General features: G+C 54.4%; 5 protein-coding genes across 5 annotated transcripts; 1 reads left to right on the top strand and 4 right to left on the bottom strand.

Annotated features, from left to right (window-relative positions):
* Positions 1-1,540: 1,540 nt before the first annotated feature.
* Positions 1,541-3,298, top strand: PG998_012282 (Alpha/Beta hydrolase protein; the record flags this gene model as incomplete). Its single annotated transcript, XM_066879098.1, has 1 exon — positions 1,541-3,298. One exon carries the CDS (start codon positions 1,541-1,543, stop codon positions 3,296-3,298), a length of 1,758 nt encoding a protein of 585 aa, XP_066725482.1.
* A 1,686-nt stretch (positions 3,299-4,984) lies between these two features.
* PG998_012281 (uncharacterized protein) lies at positions 4,985-6,150 on the bottom strand (the record flags this gene model as incomplete). The annotated part of the gene is made up of 2 exons (XM_066879097.1): positions 4,985-5,313; positions 5,379-6,150. Coding segments are annotated over 2 exons (1,101 nt in total), but the record flags the coding sequence as incomplete, so codon positions are not given.
* Positions 6,151-7,151: 1,001 nt separating this feature from the next.
* On the bottom strand, positions 7,152-8,513 carry PG998_012280 (NADH:flavin oxidoreductase/NADH oxidase; the record flags this gene model as incomplete). The annotated part of the gene is made up of 1 exon (XM_066879096.1): positions 7,152-8,513. One exon carries the CDS (start codon positions 8,511-8,513, stop codon positions 7,152-7,154), a length of 1,362 nt encoding a protein of 453 aa, XP_066725480.1.
* Positions 8,514-9,381: 868 nt separating this feature from the next.
* Positions 9,382-10,593, bottom strand: PG998_012279 (5-methyltetrahydropteroyltriglutamate-homocysteine methyltransferase; the record flags this gene model as incomplete). The annotated part of the gene is made up of 1 exon (XM_066879095.1): positions 9,382-10,593. One exon carries the CDS (start codon positions 10,591-10,593, stop codon positions 9,382-9,384), a length of 1,212 nt encoding a protein of 403 aa, XP_066725479.1.
* An 803-nt stretch (positions 10,594-11,396) lies between these two features.
* Positions 11,397-12,819, bottom strand: PG998_012278 (MFS general substrate transporter; the record flags this gene model as incomplete). Its single annotated transcript, XM_066879094.1, is given in 4 exon segments — positions 11,397-11,927; positions 11,985-12,128; positions 12,139-12,219; positions 12,274-12,819. The coding sequence occupies 4 exon segments, from the start codon at positions 12,817-12,819 to the stop codon at positions 11,397-11,399; spliced, it is 1,302 nt and encodes a 433-aa protein (XP_066725478.1).
* Positions 12,820-14,829: the final 2,010 nt, after the last annotated feature.

Genomic DNA, 14,829 nt, shown 5'->3' with positions numbered 1-14,829 from the left:
ATCCCGAGGTACATCAAGTTATAGGGCATAAGAACCCGGAATGTGTGCGACTCAGTGACCCCTTCCCCCCACTAACACCCCCTAGTCGCAGTCGCGTTCCCGGGTGTTAGTGGAGGCGGGGCTACCTACGACGAAAAGTCGGAATGTGGAGGGCCGTTGCGTTGCGACAACTTTTGTCTGCGGGCGGCAACTCGAAGGGTTTGAGACAGGGAATCCCAGTGCTTCGGGACCGGCGCATTATCGACTTGTTTAATGATCCTCAATCAACCATTCTACATAAAGGGGCAATCCGTGGCAATATGGAGATGATTTTGGATAGCATCACGCGCGTCTGTTTCAATCATGTTTTCTCATCGGATGCTACCCAAAAACATGACTTGAGCATGCGCAAGACAAGCTTCCGAGCAGCAGGCTTCAGTTAGAGCTTACCCGGTTCGAGCTGGCATTTAAAGCAGGGGCACATCGAATCCTTGTTTGAGTGAAAACCCATGCGGCAGCCCCCTCTCCCGCTTTTGTGTACAGTGCCCTCACGTCCATTTTTGCAGTGTCTGTTTGCTGGAACTCTCGGCGATTTGTTGCTACTTTCAGAGCACACTTTCTTATGCTGATGCTCCGGCGGCGGATTACGATCGCGGACATAGACAATATTTAGCAAATTCGATGTGTTCAGCGCTCGATAAAGGCGGCTCGCCGAAGCATCAGGTCCACCTACGACGCGTCGGCCGCTGACATATATAAGGCCTAGGCCACGAGGCGTGCCTCTTCTTACTGAGCAACCGTAGCCAGAGACAACTTTCTGCGGCCTGGGCACTCTAGTAAACCCACCAACTAGCGCCGTCCATTAGCGAAGTAACAATATCATCAGTGGAGCGATGCTATAGCGGCATCGCCAGTGCCCCTCAATGAATCTGGGGTAGTGGGGTTACGGCAAGTCTATCAGTTCCGTCGGAAGCTGCTGAGCTTTACCGAATGCTACGCCCCAGGCCAGTTGGAGAGTTGGGAGTTGATTCCGTCACCCCCGCAGCAGGCCAACCAGCCCATCGTCTTTTCGCTATCCATTGCTTCATGTCAGTAGCAATCAATACTCATATTCAGTCAGTCATTGCGTTTCTGCCAATCTGACGCTCGAAAACTTCGGTTTCACCAGAGCTGTACATGGTTTAAGGCTTTTCAACTTAATTCAAGTGCGGCATGGTATCCTGACCGCATTCGTCCACGACTCGATCGCAGCTGATAAACAGCCTCGGGGCAAGCAATTGCATAGACCCACTATGAGCCGAGATCAGTTCAGAGATTCCGGAATGAGGGGGAACCGTGGCAGATGGTATTGAGATGTGTCGTGATGAAAAGGATAGCATTCTAAGGGGTTTAAGAGTTCGACTGTATGCTGTTGCTAATGGCATTCATTGTGCGCTGCATCCCATCTGGTATTCCTCAACACTTCATCTCTCCTCTCCCCTTGTGTAAGCTATTCACGAAGCGTCAGTTTAGGAGATTTCAGCATCATCATTTTCTTCGGGGGAACACGCAATACAGCACCATGCTCGTGACCAAGCCCCCGGTCGTGCCAATTGGCTCACCCAAGGAAGGCGAAGGAGGTTACCAGCCCTTAAACCCACGGACAGAGGTGCTCCCGGCGGGTTGGAACGGTTCCGGCCACAAACCGTTAACATGTGACATCCACGTCGAGCACGACCTCGCCCTTAAGATGCGGGACGGCAAGACTCTGTACATGGACGTCTACCGCCCCGCCGGCTCGGACACGAAGAAAGTCCCTGCCCTGATCTGCTGGAGCCCGTTCGGCAAGAAGTTCAACGGTCTGATGTCGCTTAAGCTCATGACGCCCTGGAACCTGGGGGTGCCCGACAGCGCGCTCAGCGGGCTGGAGAAATTCGAGGCCCCTGACCCGGCTGACTGGGTGGCTCGTGGCTACGCCATTGTCAATGTCGACTCGCGGGGCACTGGCCACTCGGAAGGCGTCATGGCGATCATGGGTACGCAGGAGGCCGAGGATGGCTATGATACCATCGAGGGCATCGCGCAACAGCCGTGGTGCACGGGGAATATTGGTCTCGCGGGCAACTCCCACCTGGCCATTATCCAGTGGTTCATCGCGGCGCTGCGGCCGCCGTCCCTAAAAGCCATTGCCCCCTGGGAGGGCTGCGGCGACCTGTACCGCGAGCAGTTCGGGCGCGGTGGCATCTACGCGGGCGAGTTGTTCGACAAGCTCATCGCCAAGTACATGCTCAAGGGCCACCACGGCATGGAGAGCTTCCAGGAGATGTGGAAGCAGCACCCGCTGTCCAACGACTGGTGGGAGGACAAGCGGCCCGACATGAAGAAGATTAACATCCCCACCTACATCACGGGCACCTGGACCAACACGATGCACGGCATGGGCGCCATCCGCGGCTGGCTCGAGGTCGACAGCCCGGACAAGTGGCTGCGTTGGCACCCCTGGCAAGAGTGGTACGACCTCTGGGGCAACCCGCAGGCCAATGACGAGCTGATGCAGTTCTTCGACTACTTCCTGCAGGGCAAGAAGGACAACGGCTGGGACAAGATGCCCAAAGTCCGTATGGCTGTTCTCAAGTTCGGGAAGACGGACCCGCTCGAGAACGTGGTCGAGGACAACTTCCCCATGGCCCGCACCGACTACAAGAAGCTGTACCTGCAGCCTGAAAACAAGCTGGCATTCGAGGCACCCAAGGAGCAGGGCTTGACGAGCTACAACTCTGAGAGCGACGACGCCGCTGCCACGTTTACCTACACATTCCCCCAGAAGACGCAGATCGTCGGCATGCCCAAGGCAGTGCTGTACATGTCGTGCGACGACGCCGACGACATGGACATCTACGTGCTGATCGAGAAGCTGGACAGCGCGGGCAAGCCCATGCTGAACCTCAACATCCCCTGGAAGGGCATCCCCGTCAAGTCCTTCGACGACTTCACGCGCGAGCAGTCGACCGAAGTGGTCCTGTACAAGGGGCCCTGCGGCATCTTGCGGGCGTCGCACCGCGCCGTCGACTGGGACCGGTCCATGCACCCGAACTGGCCATTGCACCCGCACAAGGTCGAAGAGAAGATCCAGCCCCTCGGAACTGTGGTCAAACTCGACATTGGAATTTGGGCCATGGGCATCGAGTATGAGGCCGGCGAGTCGTTGAGAGTTGTTGTCAGTGGGCGGAATAAGGCGGTTAATAACTTTGGGACCAGCGATTGGGTTAACAACAAGGGGACGCATAAGCTGCATTTCGGAGGCGAATATGCTAGTCATGTCATCTTACCTTTTGTTTAACCATAGAGCCTTAGGCTATGAAATAACGACACGTTTGAATTTGCTAGTAAAAATGCTTTTCGTCCTTTCAGATCTTCTGACCCCTTTTCCTAAATTTGTGCCACACTGTATAAGAAATTCCAGAGAGAATACACAATGTCTTTAGGTTTGTTCCTTTCTTGATTTTAGGAAGGATGGAGCGGAAACAGAACACATTTATGAGGATGTGTTGAGCAACGTTTTGGATCGGCGCAAAAGTGCCTTACTAGATGGACTGCTACTGGCAGTTAGGAATCTTTTCTGTATGCTTTACGGTAGCCACGCAACCTGTACATTAGGCGCCCGAGTCATTTGCGCCGTAGCCCTGGGTATTGTTAAAAGTTGGCTCTTGTCTTGAACTCGTCGAAACATGCTCCTATAATTGACATAGTTATAATCTTTTAATTTTTACATATAAATGTATCTAGTCAGATCCGCGTACCCAGGACCCGGATACTCAGGGTGAAGAAGAATGTTAGTGTATGTAAGTAGGACGAAAACTGAGCTGGATTCCTTATGTAAGTCGGGTGCTAAACAAGCCAGGGATACGATCTCACTTGCAGGACTAGGCTCAGCGCCTGTAAGCGAAGCTGTGATGTCCCTTTTGGCACGTACTACCCATGATCTCTTCTATGTAATATCATTGGATGACTCCAGATGTTTCCCGAGGGTGGACTGGAGGCACCTCGAATAGTTTAAGGGATGGCGAGTGTAATGCTGGAATCCATCGAAAGCGGGGAAGGAAGTATCTCCTCACCAGCCTTTTCACCGAAACTGACCTATTTTGATACAGTCTGGTACCTCCGATAGGGCCCTTGGCAGATAGGGAATAGGTGTGTAATTATTGAGGCGTGGCCCCAAAACGTTCCTACCATGCCGGCCGATCAGGCCCCAAGTCATAGTAGATAAATTCCTAGATAGCATTTTCCCAAGCTACAACGCATTTATGCGACATCCTCTCGACATGAGAGGATCAATACCGTGAAATTACGAACAAGGCTGCGGTGTTTCCAGGTGTACTGCCTTTATTTAGAAAAGAGAAAGCCCTCTGGTTGGGACTGAGACCTAGATCTTACTTGACTCAAGGTAGACAGGGATACGGTTAGGAAGATAATTAATATTGTGGTGTGCTAGGACTGGTGACTTCTATACTCACCGTTGTAGCCGTCTCTGGAATCTCCGTTTTACCCGGCGTTCCCGTCGTCCTCCACATCAATGTGTCGGCCCTCCGCGTTCTAGAACCTAGCCCACTCCTTCGCTGTTTCATACTTCAGTTGCTTCTCCAGGGAGGTGATTTCTTAGTGGAGCGCCAACGATATCCGAATGAGTGGTTGGCGTCGGAGACGCGGCCGTGATAGTGAGGCCAATCCTCTTTTCTAGTAGAGTTGTTGGGTGATCGCATAAATGGCTTTATGAAGAAGGACAAGAAGCAACATATATAAATAGCATTCGTAGCATCGTTGCGCTAGATCCTCGTGAGGGTGGGGAACACTGGTAGAAAGCCTGTCATCATGGCTGTCACTGCCGGGACTATGTCCTCCTTGGCTTGATTTTCGGGTTTCAACTATTACCCTAAGGCAGTGCTTACTTTTCAAAGCTAGTTAACATTCATAGCCCGTATGTATCCCTTTTAATAACTCTAGTTAGAAATATCTGTAACTACTCTAATTAATCACATCGAGTGTAGCCCCTTTCCGATCGAGGATTCCGGTTGAGTGTTTGAAGTGGAAGCGGATCATCGTGACTGACGACGAAATTCCTCTCGACTTTGATTCCCGGCTGCTGCCGTGTCCGGGGCGACTCGGTCGATGTCCCATGTCGCAAGGTGGTTGTAGAAGTTCCCCATGTCAGGTGCAAGTACGTCATGGGCAGTCGGAACCGGGCACGGAAGTCGGCCCGCATCTCTAAAAGGAACGCACGGAGAGCCGGGATGCTGGCGGCGATGAGACTGGACATGCCTTCAGCTGACATCAAGACCCAACCGAACCATCCATACTCTATCCGCACAGTCAGTGTTTATTCTAATCGGGGGGCAAAAGAAGAAGGTAGGGTAGCGACGTACCATAGAAGTCTGCCATGAACCCCGGTGAAATCCATGCATAGCGAAAGATGGTGAGACCCCCTGAAACCACCCCAATGCTCATGGCCAGCGCCGTCCCAATCTTCTCGCGCCTCCGCATCTTGACCGACCAAACCACGACCCACGACATGGCAATGAGCGCAAAGTCGCTGAACGCGCTCCAAGTACCGCTGGCCCAGCCCACGTACAGCACCGCCTTGCCGTCGCCGCGGCACGCGCCCTCCATGTTGCCGTACTGCAGCTTCTGCATCGGGATGCACTGCGTGAGCCGTACGAGGACGAGGGCGAACATGGTGACCACGACCAGGCCCACGATGACGGTCCAGATCAGAAGCCGCCACCAGCGGTCGCGCCGCAGCCGCAGCAGCGCCAGCGCGAACGAGACGCGCGCGGTGCCCACGACGACGGTCTCGAGGTTGGGGTAGACGAGGGCGAGCGTGGCGATGGCGAAGAGCCGGCTCGGGTGCGGGAACAGGACGTCCTGGCCCAGGCCCAGGCCCAGGTCGGCCGCCTTCTGCGCCACGCAGGCCGCCGCGAACTGCACCATCCACGCCAGCACCATGGCCAGGTCGTCCCACCAGAGCGGGCGCGCCCGCGTCACCTTGGCGAAGAGACGCAGCGCCAGGACCACGGCGCCCGCCATGGTCAGGACCCAGACGCTGGCGGTGAGGGCGCCGGCGTGCGGGTTGGCGAGGCCGTCGAGGGGTGTAATGGGAACGGTCGAGTTGGGTTGGAGCTCGGGGGCACCTTGCCGGGCTGGAGGTTGACGCCGTCTATGTAGACCATGACTGCTTTTGTTTCTCTTATCCTACCGTATCGGTATGTTGCTTTTCGACATGCAGGTTGGGGATGGATAAAAAAAGAACGAGATCGGAAAATAATGGTCGGTCAGCTTCTTTTACTTCTTCTGTTCTCCGGCCATTCCCTGCCAAGACAGCCTGGTCAGCTTAGTAGAGAGAGGGTTGGAGAAAGAAGGATGGTGCCTCACCACCTCGGTCAGCTCACATTGAATGATGGTGCCCCGGCCCTTTCCCGCATTCGTCGCGATATCGAGATGGACGATTTGCAGCCAGTGAGCGGACAACCTCGGAGGTGCCTGGCTGCTTATGGCAGCCTTAGCTGTTTTCAGCTTCCGGCCGGCAAATCAATTGCGCAAGGCATATCGCGTAATATACCAGATCCAGACTGCCGTGCGACCCCAAGATGCGGTTGGCAGCTGACTCATGCGGCATGTCCTTGCTGGCGGCATGGAAGGGAAGAGACAAACAGAACTTTGATGCACTTTGGCCATAGCGATGCCATCCGGTTCAAATCTCCCACGCGGTAAGGCAGTGGGCATGGCCTCTGCAGGTGCATAATCGCAGTGTGTGCCCTATGAAACAACGCCGATTCCCCGCGCGTTATTAATCTAGATCGAGATTATGAGGGAGTGTTGGTTATTTTGTTTGTTGGTTGGAAAAATTGCCTGACCCCTTGCATTTGGAGACCTGGACGACATTGATTGCTACTCCAATCATCTTCCAGGTGCATTTCGATCATGCGAGTAGCATCGCAGGCCGCATGTCTCGAATCCGTGAACTTTGCCCCTATTCCGCCATAATCACTGCATCAAAGGTCTCATTCAATCCAGCTCATTGGGAAATGTTTCTTATAGGATATCGTGTCTCATCAATTCCGCTTTAAACCACATGACATATCTAAATCGTATATAATGTGCACCCATTTGACTTTTCATTTGATACAGTCAGACGACCCCTACGCCGCCACTGCGTAGGCAGTTCCGTATGGCTCCAGCTTGGTGCCGAGGATATCGACATACCCGTACTTGGAGCCGTCCTTGTTCTCGCCCATTTCCTGGCCCCACTGCTGCATGGACTTCTGGAAGGCTTCCAGGTGCTTGTCGTTGGTGAGGTCGAGGGGCTCCTTGTCGTTGCCGACGAGGCGCATCTGAGTGCCGGCCGCGACATTGGTGATGCCGAAGTCCTGCTCGTCGAGCTTGTAGTCGAGGGCGCCCGTCACCTTACCCGACAGGATCTTGTTGGGCAGGTCGAACTCGTGAGTGATGGGCCGCGCGAGGCCGACGCCGTGCACCGACTCCAGGGCGCCGACCATGGCGCTAGCCGAGCGCAGGCCGCCGGTGACGTACGCCTTGGTCTTCTTGAGCTGGGGCGCGATCTGGTCGGCGAAGTCGAGGAAGAAGGCCTCGCGCTTCTTGGTGGACTCGCGCTTGTGCTCGAAGGCGAGGGCCTGGTAGGTGCCGCCCGACAGCTCGACGAAGTCGAAGCGGTGCTTCTCGAGCTCGACGCAGAGCTGCCGGCAGTCCTCGGTCGAGAAGCCGCCCTCCTGGAACTCGACGCTGTTGAGCTTGATGCTGATGCCGAAGCCGGCGTCGGGCACGCGCGCCCGGACCGCGTCGGCGATCTCGAAGATGATGCGCGCGCGGTTCAGCAGCGACCCGCCGTACTTATCGGTGCGCTTGTTGGTCGACGGCGCCAGGAACTGCGCGAGCAGGTAGCCGTGCGCGCCATGCAGCTGGATGCCGTCGTAGCCGGCCTTGTACAGGTACTCGGCGGCGTGGGCGAAGCCACCAACCACGGCGTCGATGTCGGCCTGCTCCATGGCCCGCGGCTTGCCAAACGTCATGCCCATAACGTTGCCCTCGAGCTGCACGTCACTGGCGCTGATCGGGCTCGGGTTGATGGCGTCGGAGACCTGGCGGCCCGGGTGGGACAGCTGGGCGACGATGAGGCTGCCGTGCTTCTTGCTCACGGTCGCCATCTCCTTGAACTTCTCGAACCGCTCGCCCTCGAACGGGGCATCGGCGGGGATGATGGGGTTGCCCGCGGCCTCGAGCTGGTCGTAGGCGAGCATGACGTTGCCGGTCAGGATGACGCCATGGCCGCCCTCGCCCCAGCGTCGGTACACGTTGATGAGCTTGTCGGTGGGCACGCCGCGCTTGGGCTTGTCCTTGGGGTCCCAGGTTGACAGGCGCTCCGTCATGGCACCCTTGAGGAATCGGTTGGGTGCTGTCTTGCCGCTGAACTCGAAGTGCAGCGGCTCGCCCAGGACCGAGACGTCAACATTCTCGCTCGCAATGCGGGGCTGTGTCTGAGCCATGGTGGGATGGGTTGTCTGTCCTGCTGGAATAAAGTGAATGAAGAGCTGTTGGATCTCTGAGAGAGTGAAAATATATGAAAAGTCACGGTCTAAATCTGGGTACCGTGGTTATGTCTGGTATTCGAACGACCTCCCACCCAACGCCACTGCCGGCCAGCAGGACCTTATATACTTCCTTCTTTCATCTCCACTCCGTCTAGAAATGCGGCAAATTCGCCATCACCGGTTCCTGGCAGCTAGTGTCAAGTGTGTAAGGAACGAGTGCGGTGTGGATAAGCGGACAAGCGATTCCTAAGTGCGGGCCATCTCAGACTTCCATGACGTACACTACTGACCAGAATACTGACTACTCTCTTTGATCACTTCCAACACCCCATTTGTAATCCTCTTGGTAAAGTAAACTCGCCATGGACTCCATAGTTCTCGAGCTGTCAAGAGTCGAAAACAGATAGATATGCGATTAGAAATGATTATCGGTATTTCTTTTTGCTCTTGCTTCCGACGGAAGGGCATGCAAGCGGCGGCACGTCACCAGCTCCCACGTGGCCGCCATCTGCAACCTACAACTGCCCGCCTGCCGCCCCTCATGCCTCAGTGTACTTTTCAGTGTGACCAACGCCTAAGTCCGATCCATTCACCCCACGAATCGCGTATCTGTCCGCTAAAACGCCTCCACTGAAAACCAACCTTAGCGCTGGGAATAATAAGGGAACTCGCCCAATGCCCGCCGCTATTGTAAGCGGCTTACAATAGCCTGGGCATTTGAGAAATTACTAATCGGGGTCACTATTCCCCGACAGTTTGATCGTTCATTGATTGCACGCGTCTGTCCTAAGCAGTCGAGACTGCGAGTACACACATCATTAAATCACGACCGCTTCGGCCATACCTCATCCGCAATGCTCTTGACAAGGTCCAGCTTCTCCCACATGCGCTCCATCGTCATCCCCAACCCACCCGCCAAGCTGCTGCTGCTAAACCCGCACTGCGGACTCAGCGCCAGGCAGTCCAGCGCCTGCTCCAGGCTGACCTTCTGCGCCTCCGCCACGACGGCCGCCGCCTCGCGAGTCCCCGCGATGACGGCGGCGCGGTCCTCGAGCGCTGCCTTCTTGGTCGACACGAGCCCGAGCACGACGTTCTTGCCCTGGGGCAGGAACCGCAGCGGTTCGAACCCGCCGCTGCGCTCACGGTCGTCGAACTCCATGAGGTACGTCTCGTAGTCCGTTTCGCGGAATAGCTTGTAGGCGATCTTCTCGTACGAGCCCGTCACCCAGTGCGTCGACCCGGCCATGTTGCCGCGGCACAGGTGCACCCCCACGTGCAGGCCCGCCGGCTTGCCCGCGAGCAGCTGGTTGTGCGTGCGGATGTACAGTTCCAGCAGCGCGTCCGTGTCGGTGCCGTCGTGAGCGCAGCCCTCGACGAACTGCGGGGAGCAGAAGTAGGTCAGGTGCGGGTCGTCGATTTGTACGTGGCGGAGCCCGGCGTCGTACAGGGTCCTAAGCTCGGCGGCGTAGCATTTGGCGAGGTCATCGAAATACTCCTGGTCCGAAGTGTATCCGGAGTCCCTTGTCCAGGCCGTTCCCGGCTTTAGCTGAATGTGCTGGTAGTTAGGCGCCGGGATCGTCATCTTGGCCTCCTTCCATAGGTGCTCTGGTAAACAGCCGCGCAGGGCAAGCCATTCGCCCAGGTACGGCGACTCCTTGTACTCGATCTTGCCCGTGCACACCACGGCGGCGCGCGTCTTGGCGCCCATGCGGGCCAGGCCCGTGGTGGTGGGGAAGTCGGTGCGAAAGGCGTCGGGGATGGGCAGGTCTGGCTTGGCCTCGAACCCGGACAGCTTCTCGAAGAAGCCGCCGTAGTAGATATGCCGTGCATATTCGCCATCCGTGATGGGTCGGATTCCCCTTTCAAGCTGTACCTGGACTACGTCACGGATCGCTTGTGCCTCGGCTGCCTTGACGGCTTTGGGTACTTCCAGTGAGTACATCTTCGATGGCGATGAGAGACTCGAGCGTGCGTCAAGCAGGCTCTGTGGCCGGAGCAGGGAGCCTACATGATCGGCTCTGAAAGGGGGAGACATGATTTTGCTTATGTTAATTCGGTAATACCAGAAGGTTGGAATTACTCTTCACTCTTTGAACTTTTGGAAGGGCGAAAATGTGTTCTTCCCCGCATCTCCATCTCACAGTTGGCTGTGTTTGGAGCCGAGGGAAAGGCACAATGTGGAGACGATATCCCATCTGACTCCAATTTGCAGGTTGATTGCAGCCAAGGTCAGGTTCATTTTGACGCTTTTCAAACATTCATTCCACCATGTAAAGTCTTTATATTGTTTGTACTTTGTCCGGAAAGGCGACGCAATGCTCAAAGCTCATTACTTCTAAAACATCCGTATAGACGGGAAGCGACTCCTTTACTGGGCAAGTAAACGTCCCAGAACACAATGCAACCCTCGTACTGATGTCAGTATAAGATACTGGGTTTGCCGACAAGCCTATTGCTTAAAGCATCGTCATGGCATAAAATAAGGCTCAAGAACTTCTTATGTTATATAGGTGGTAATAGGTTCGAGATCCCAGACCGGAAAGTGCTCCTGCCCATATAAAGGAAATTAACCCCAGAAGACGTGAGTCCAGGTTCTGTATGTCCAAGAGACGAAACACAAAGAAACATATTGTCTAACTACCCCGGAGATACAGAAGAGTTTTGATCCCGCTAGTGGTCCTACACAAGCTCTAGCATTGCCTCGGAATTGTGTTCATGGATCAACTTGACCCCTTTTATGATTTGTGGCCCGTATGCTCAGATATAGCCATCACAACCCTTGGGTTTGAGCACCACAAGTTTTCAGCTTTCATATGACCTGAATTTATGGCTAGCTGCCTACTCATATATTCTATTCATTGGCATCAGCCTGGCTGAACTGCTTTGTTTGCAGCCATCGCGCCACCCCCAACACAGCCGCTCCTCCCAATACCGACAGCCCCCAAAGATCTGCGCATAGCGATACCCTCCTCCATCCAGCGCAATCAGGGCACCCGCGATAGGCGGGCCTGATAGACACGCAATGCTGAGGACGGTGAAGGCCATGCCCGTGCGCACCCCCATCTTGGCCGGGTCCGTCGTGAGGCCCGCGAGGGACGACGGGAGCAGCGTCTGCACTGCGTTGGCGCAGATACCATACAGTACCACGAACGCTATGTAGCTCGGTTCCGAGTGCACGCCCATCCAGCCTAGCAGCGCTGTACCAACACCCATGGCGAAGGGGATCAGCAGGTTGAAGGAGCCGAACCAGAGGTCCGCGAGCAGGGCGGGGGCCAGTCGGCCCGGGACGCCGACGGCGTTCATAACGAGCAGGAGGAGCAGGGATTCGGACGATTCTAGGCCGATGATGTTTGTACCGTACGAGGCGATCTGTCGTTGTTGTTGTTAATGAATGAAGCAGCAAGCATGAAAAGGGATATGGCTTACGAAGAATGAGGCGAAGTTAAGTCCCCAGCCCACGAAGAAGATACCGACCGCGAACAACACGTAGACGGGGTCTTTCCAAGACTCCCAGTCAAACCATGCTGGCTTATACGGGAGCTTAGGGAAGCGGTTTGGGCCTTGCAATCGCTAGGACTACTGCACTATTGATGGCGACGACTGCCCCCATGGCACGGATGGTCCAGCTATGGCCAACCTTCTGTGATAACTCCCTTGCTATCTGGTTTCGGACGTTAGCCTGATTACCAATGCCTTAATCTCGGGGACAACTCACCATAGTGAATATCACACCACCGATCGGCGCACCGCAAGAGCTGACCCCCAGCGCAAACGCCCGATACCGGACAAAGTAGAGCGATATCAACGTGACACAGGGCGTGAACAGAATCCCATTACCAAGACCTTGGACGAAGCCCTGGGCGGTCAGCAGCTGCGCGTACTGGCCCGGGCGCGTCACGAAGGACGTGACGAAGATGCCGATCAGCTGCAGGAGGCAGCCCGTCACCATGAGGGACCGGAAATGGCCCTGATCCATCAGGCGGCCCGCGACGGCACCGACCAGGGGCAGCGAAAGCTGCAGAGAGCCCGTCCAGGAGATGTCGGCCGGGGAGCGCTGCAGAGTCGTCTGCCAGTGCGACTGGAATGCGCCGAAGGAGGAGTAGTAGCCGTACCCATTGACGAGCAGCAGGAAGCTGGCGAAAACTTGCAGCCACGCCTGGAGCGTATTTTCTGGCTCTCCTGTTTTTCCATTGGCCTCAACCTTGTCGAGATCTTTGTAGCCATCCTCCTCGTCCTGACTGGATATCGTAGAGCTATCCATTGAGACTGTTGTCGAGGGTCTAAAGTCTATCGTTGGGCAGGAGTTGAGAGGTCCGAATGGGGCTAATGTGACCTGGCTATCAGTAGTAATGGCGAGCCCTGGTGGACCAGTCACCTTGCGCCCTGAGGCGGTCTGAGGAATGGAAGACATAGATGTGTTAAGGTCCTAGAGGTTTTGGTGGAAGACCATATCTAAAAAGATATGTGAACAGGGCCCTTTCAAATCGGAGACAGGACGGAGCTGAGCCTTTTTACTTTTAAACGACCAGCGAACGGAGAAGGTCTAAGGGGACATGCGGTGGCTGTATAATGATCGACGTCCATAGAACAGGTGTTTGTACAGCTTCGCGCACATTATTCATGCTTTGAACAGGCCTTGGGATTCTCGGAGCATTGAGCGAACCTGTCATTGTTTCAAGTGCCAGAGTTCATTCTACATCTTACACACGGTCCCGAGGGTCCCGTTGAGAAGCGCCCGGTTGCCGTTGCAGGAAAGATACACTTGGATAACTTCTGCCCTTTTGGGCCTTCTTAGATACTGATGCGCTCACAATACGAGTCGGATGCACCGATAGTCAGAAGGCGGCATATTGTATGGTACGTCATCCACGCATGAGATAAAGTCGCGCAGCCAATGGGTTCTGAGACTCTCGCAACGTTGTCCAGCCGCAAACAGAATAAGCTCGGTTTAGTAGATCTTGGCCATTATGGCAGAAGACTGGAAACCCGCATAGAAACAGCCAAGAATGCCAATCCGCTTCTTCCTCCCGCTAAAGGGCTCTAAAATTCTTAAATATAGAATAAACTCACCTGGTGGATCAGTCACTAGGGAACCTGGGCGCACAACCCCTTTTCAACAGGGGTCGGCCTTGCTTAACCCGTCTGGGGTATACTGGGTGCCTTAAAACCCTTGACCAAAACGAAGTATAGAGATCAACCCGTCACCTGTTCTCCATCTCCAGGAAACATTCTATCGTGTCAATGCGCCTTCACGTTTGTGTCGCATGCTAATTGGCGACAAAGCTAGGGTTGCACTGTCACTGATGCCAAGATCCAAAAGGAGATAAATGTTTGGTTTCAAACCGTCGTGTGCACCCACCTAGCCATGGTCTCCCAATCACAAGAACTCGCTATTCTGGCACAATATCTATGGGGCTATACTGGTCTCTATATGTCGCTACTTGCTTTCGAAACATGTCAAACGTTGTCTATTCATTGACTAGTGGTCTTGGCCCCAGAGACAATAAATGAACCAAATCAATATCTAGGAAGCTGCCATGAGGCTATTCAGCCTATTTGAGTTCGGTCGATTGAGAGGTTTGTTATATAAGAGTTTTCAGGTCATTGGGTATAATAGCCACTTGGTTGCGTGCGCAGATTTGAAAAGTCATTATTACAAGGTTTCGTTTCTGTTGGGTTATACCATTGTACCGAAGAGCATAAAAAAAGAAAAAGAAAAAAAAGAAATCAAGCAATCTAGCTGGAGAAGGATGAGCTTGTTGGGCTGGTGCTGTCAGCCTTTCACTACAGACTTGTGAACAAACTCACTCTCAAGTCCGTTTTCAGTCCAATCTCATCTCAATTCGATTATTTACCACATAAGTAACGATAAAGAAAGAATCACTGGGAGTCTAGCCAACCTGGGTGAGATATTCACCTAATCTCGACTGTACGCCGTGTGCGAAAACATCCGAAGTATGCATTTTCGTGGTGCCGTATTGAGCATTGCCACGGACGGTTCAGTGTTCACTGGTATAATGGGAACACCCGATGAGGGTACCTGGGGAAGTACGGTGAGGCCCTCATGACCCTCATCAAAGAAAGGGGTTCGCTTCCAACTTTGCTCGAGCCTTTGAGCTGTTCGCCGGCTCACACACAGGCTTCCTGAATAAAGAAACCTGCATCTTCCTTATAATATAATAGCCTCTTGACGAGAGAAATTGATGATTCATTACTATATAACAAATCAGGTGGTCCGCAACTGAACTTTTACCGATGAAGATACCAGAAT

This window comes from Apiospora kogelbergensis (genome assembly GCF_038363985.1).
Source record: "Apiospora kogelbergensis strain CBS 113332 chromosome Unknown utg000008l_segment0_segment0, whole genome shotgun sequence".
In the NCBI taxonomy this organism is placed as follows: domain Eukaryota; kingdom Fungi; phylum Ascomycota; class Sordariomycetes; order Amphisphaeriales; family Apiosporaceae; genus Apiospora; species Apiospora kogelbergensis.
Note: the sequence above shows the minus strand (reverse complement) of the source record. Positions and strands in the feature narration are given on the sequence as shown.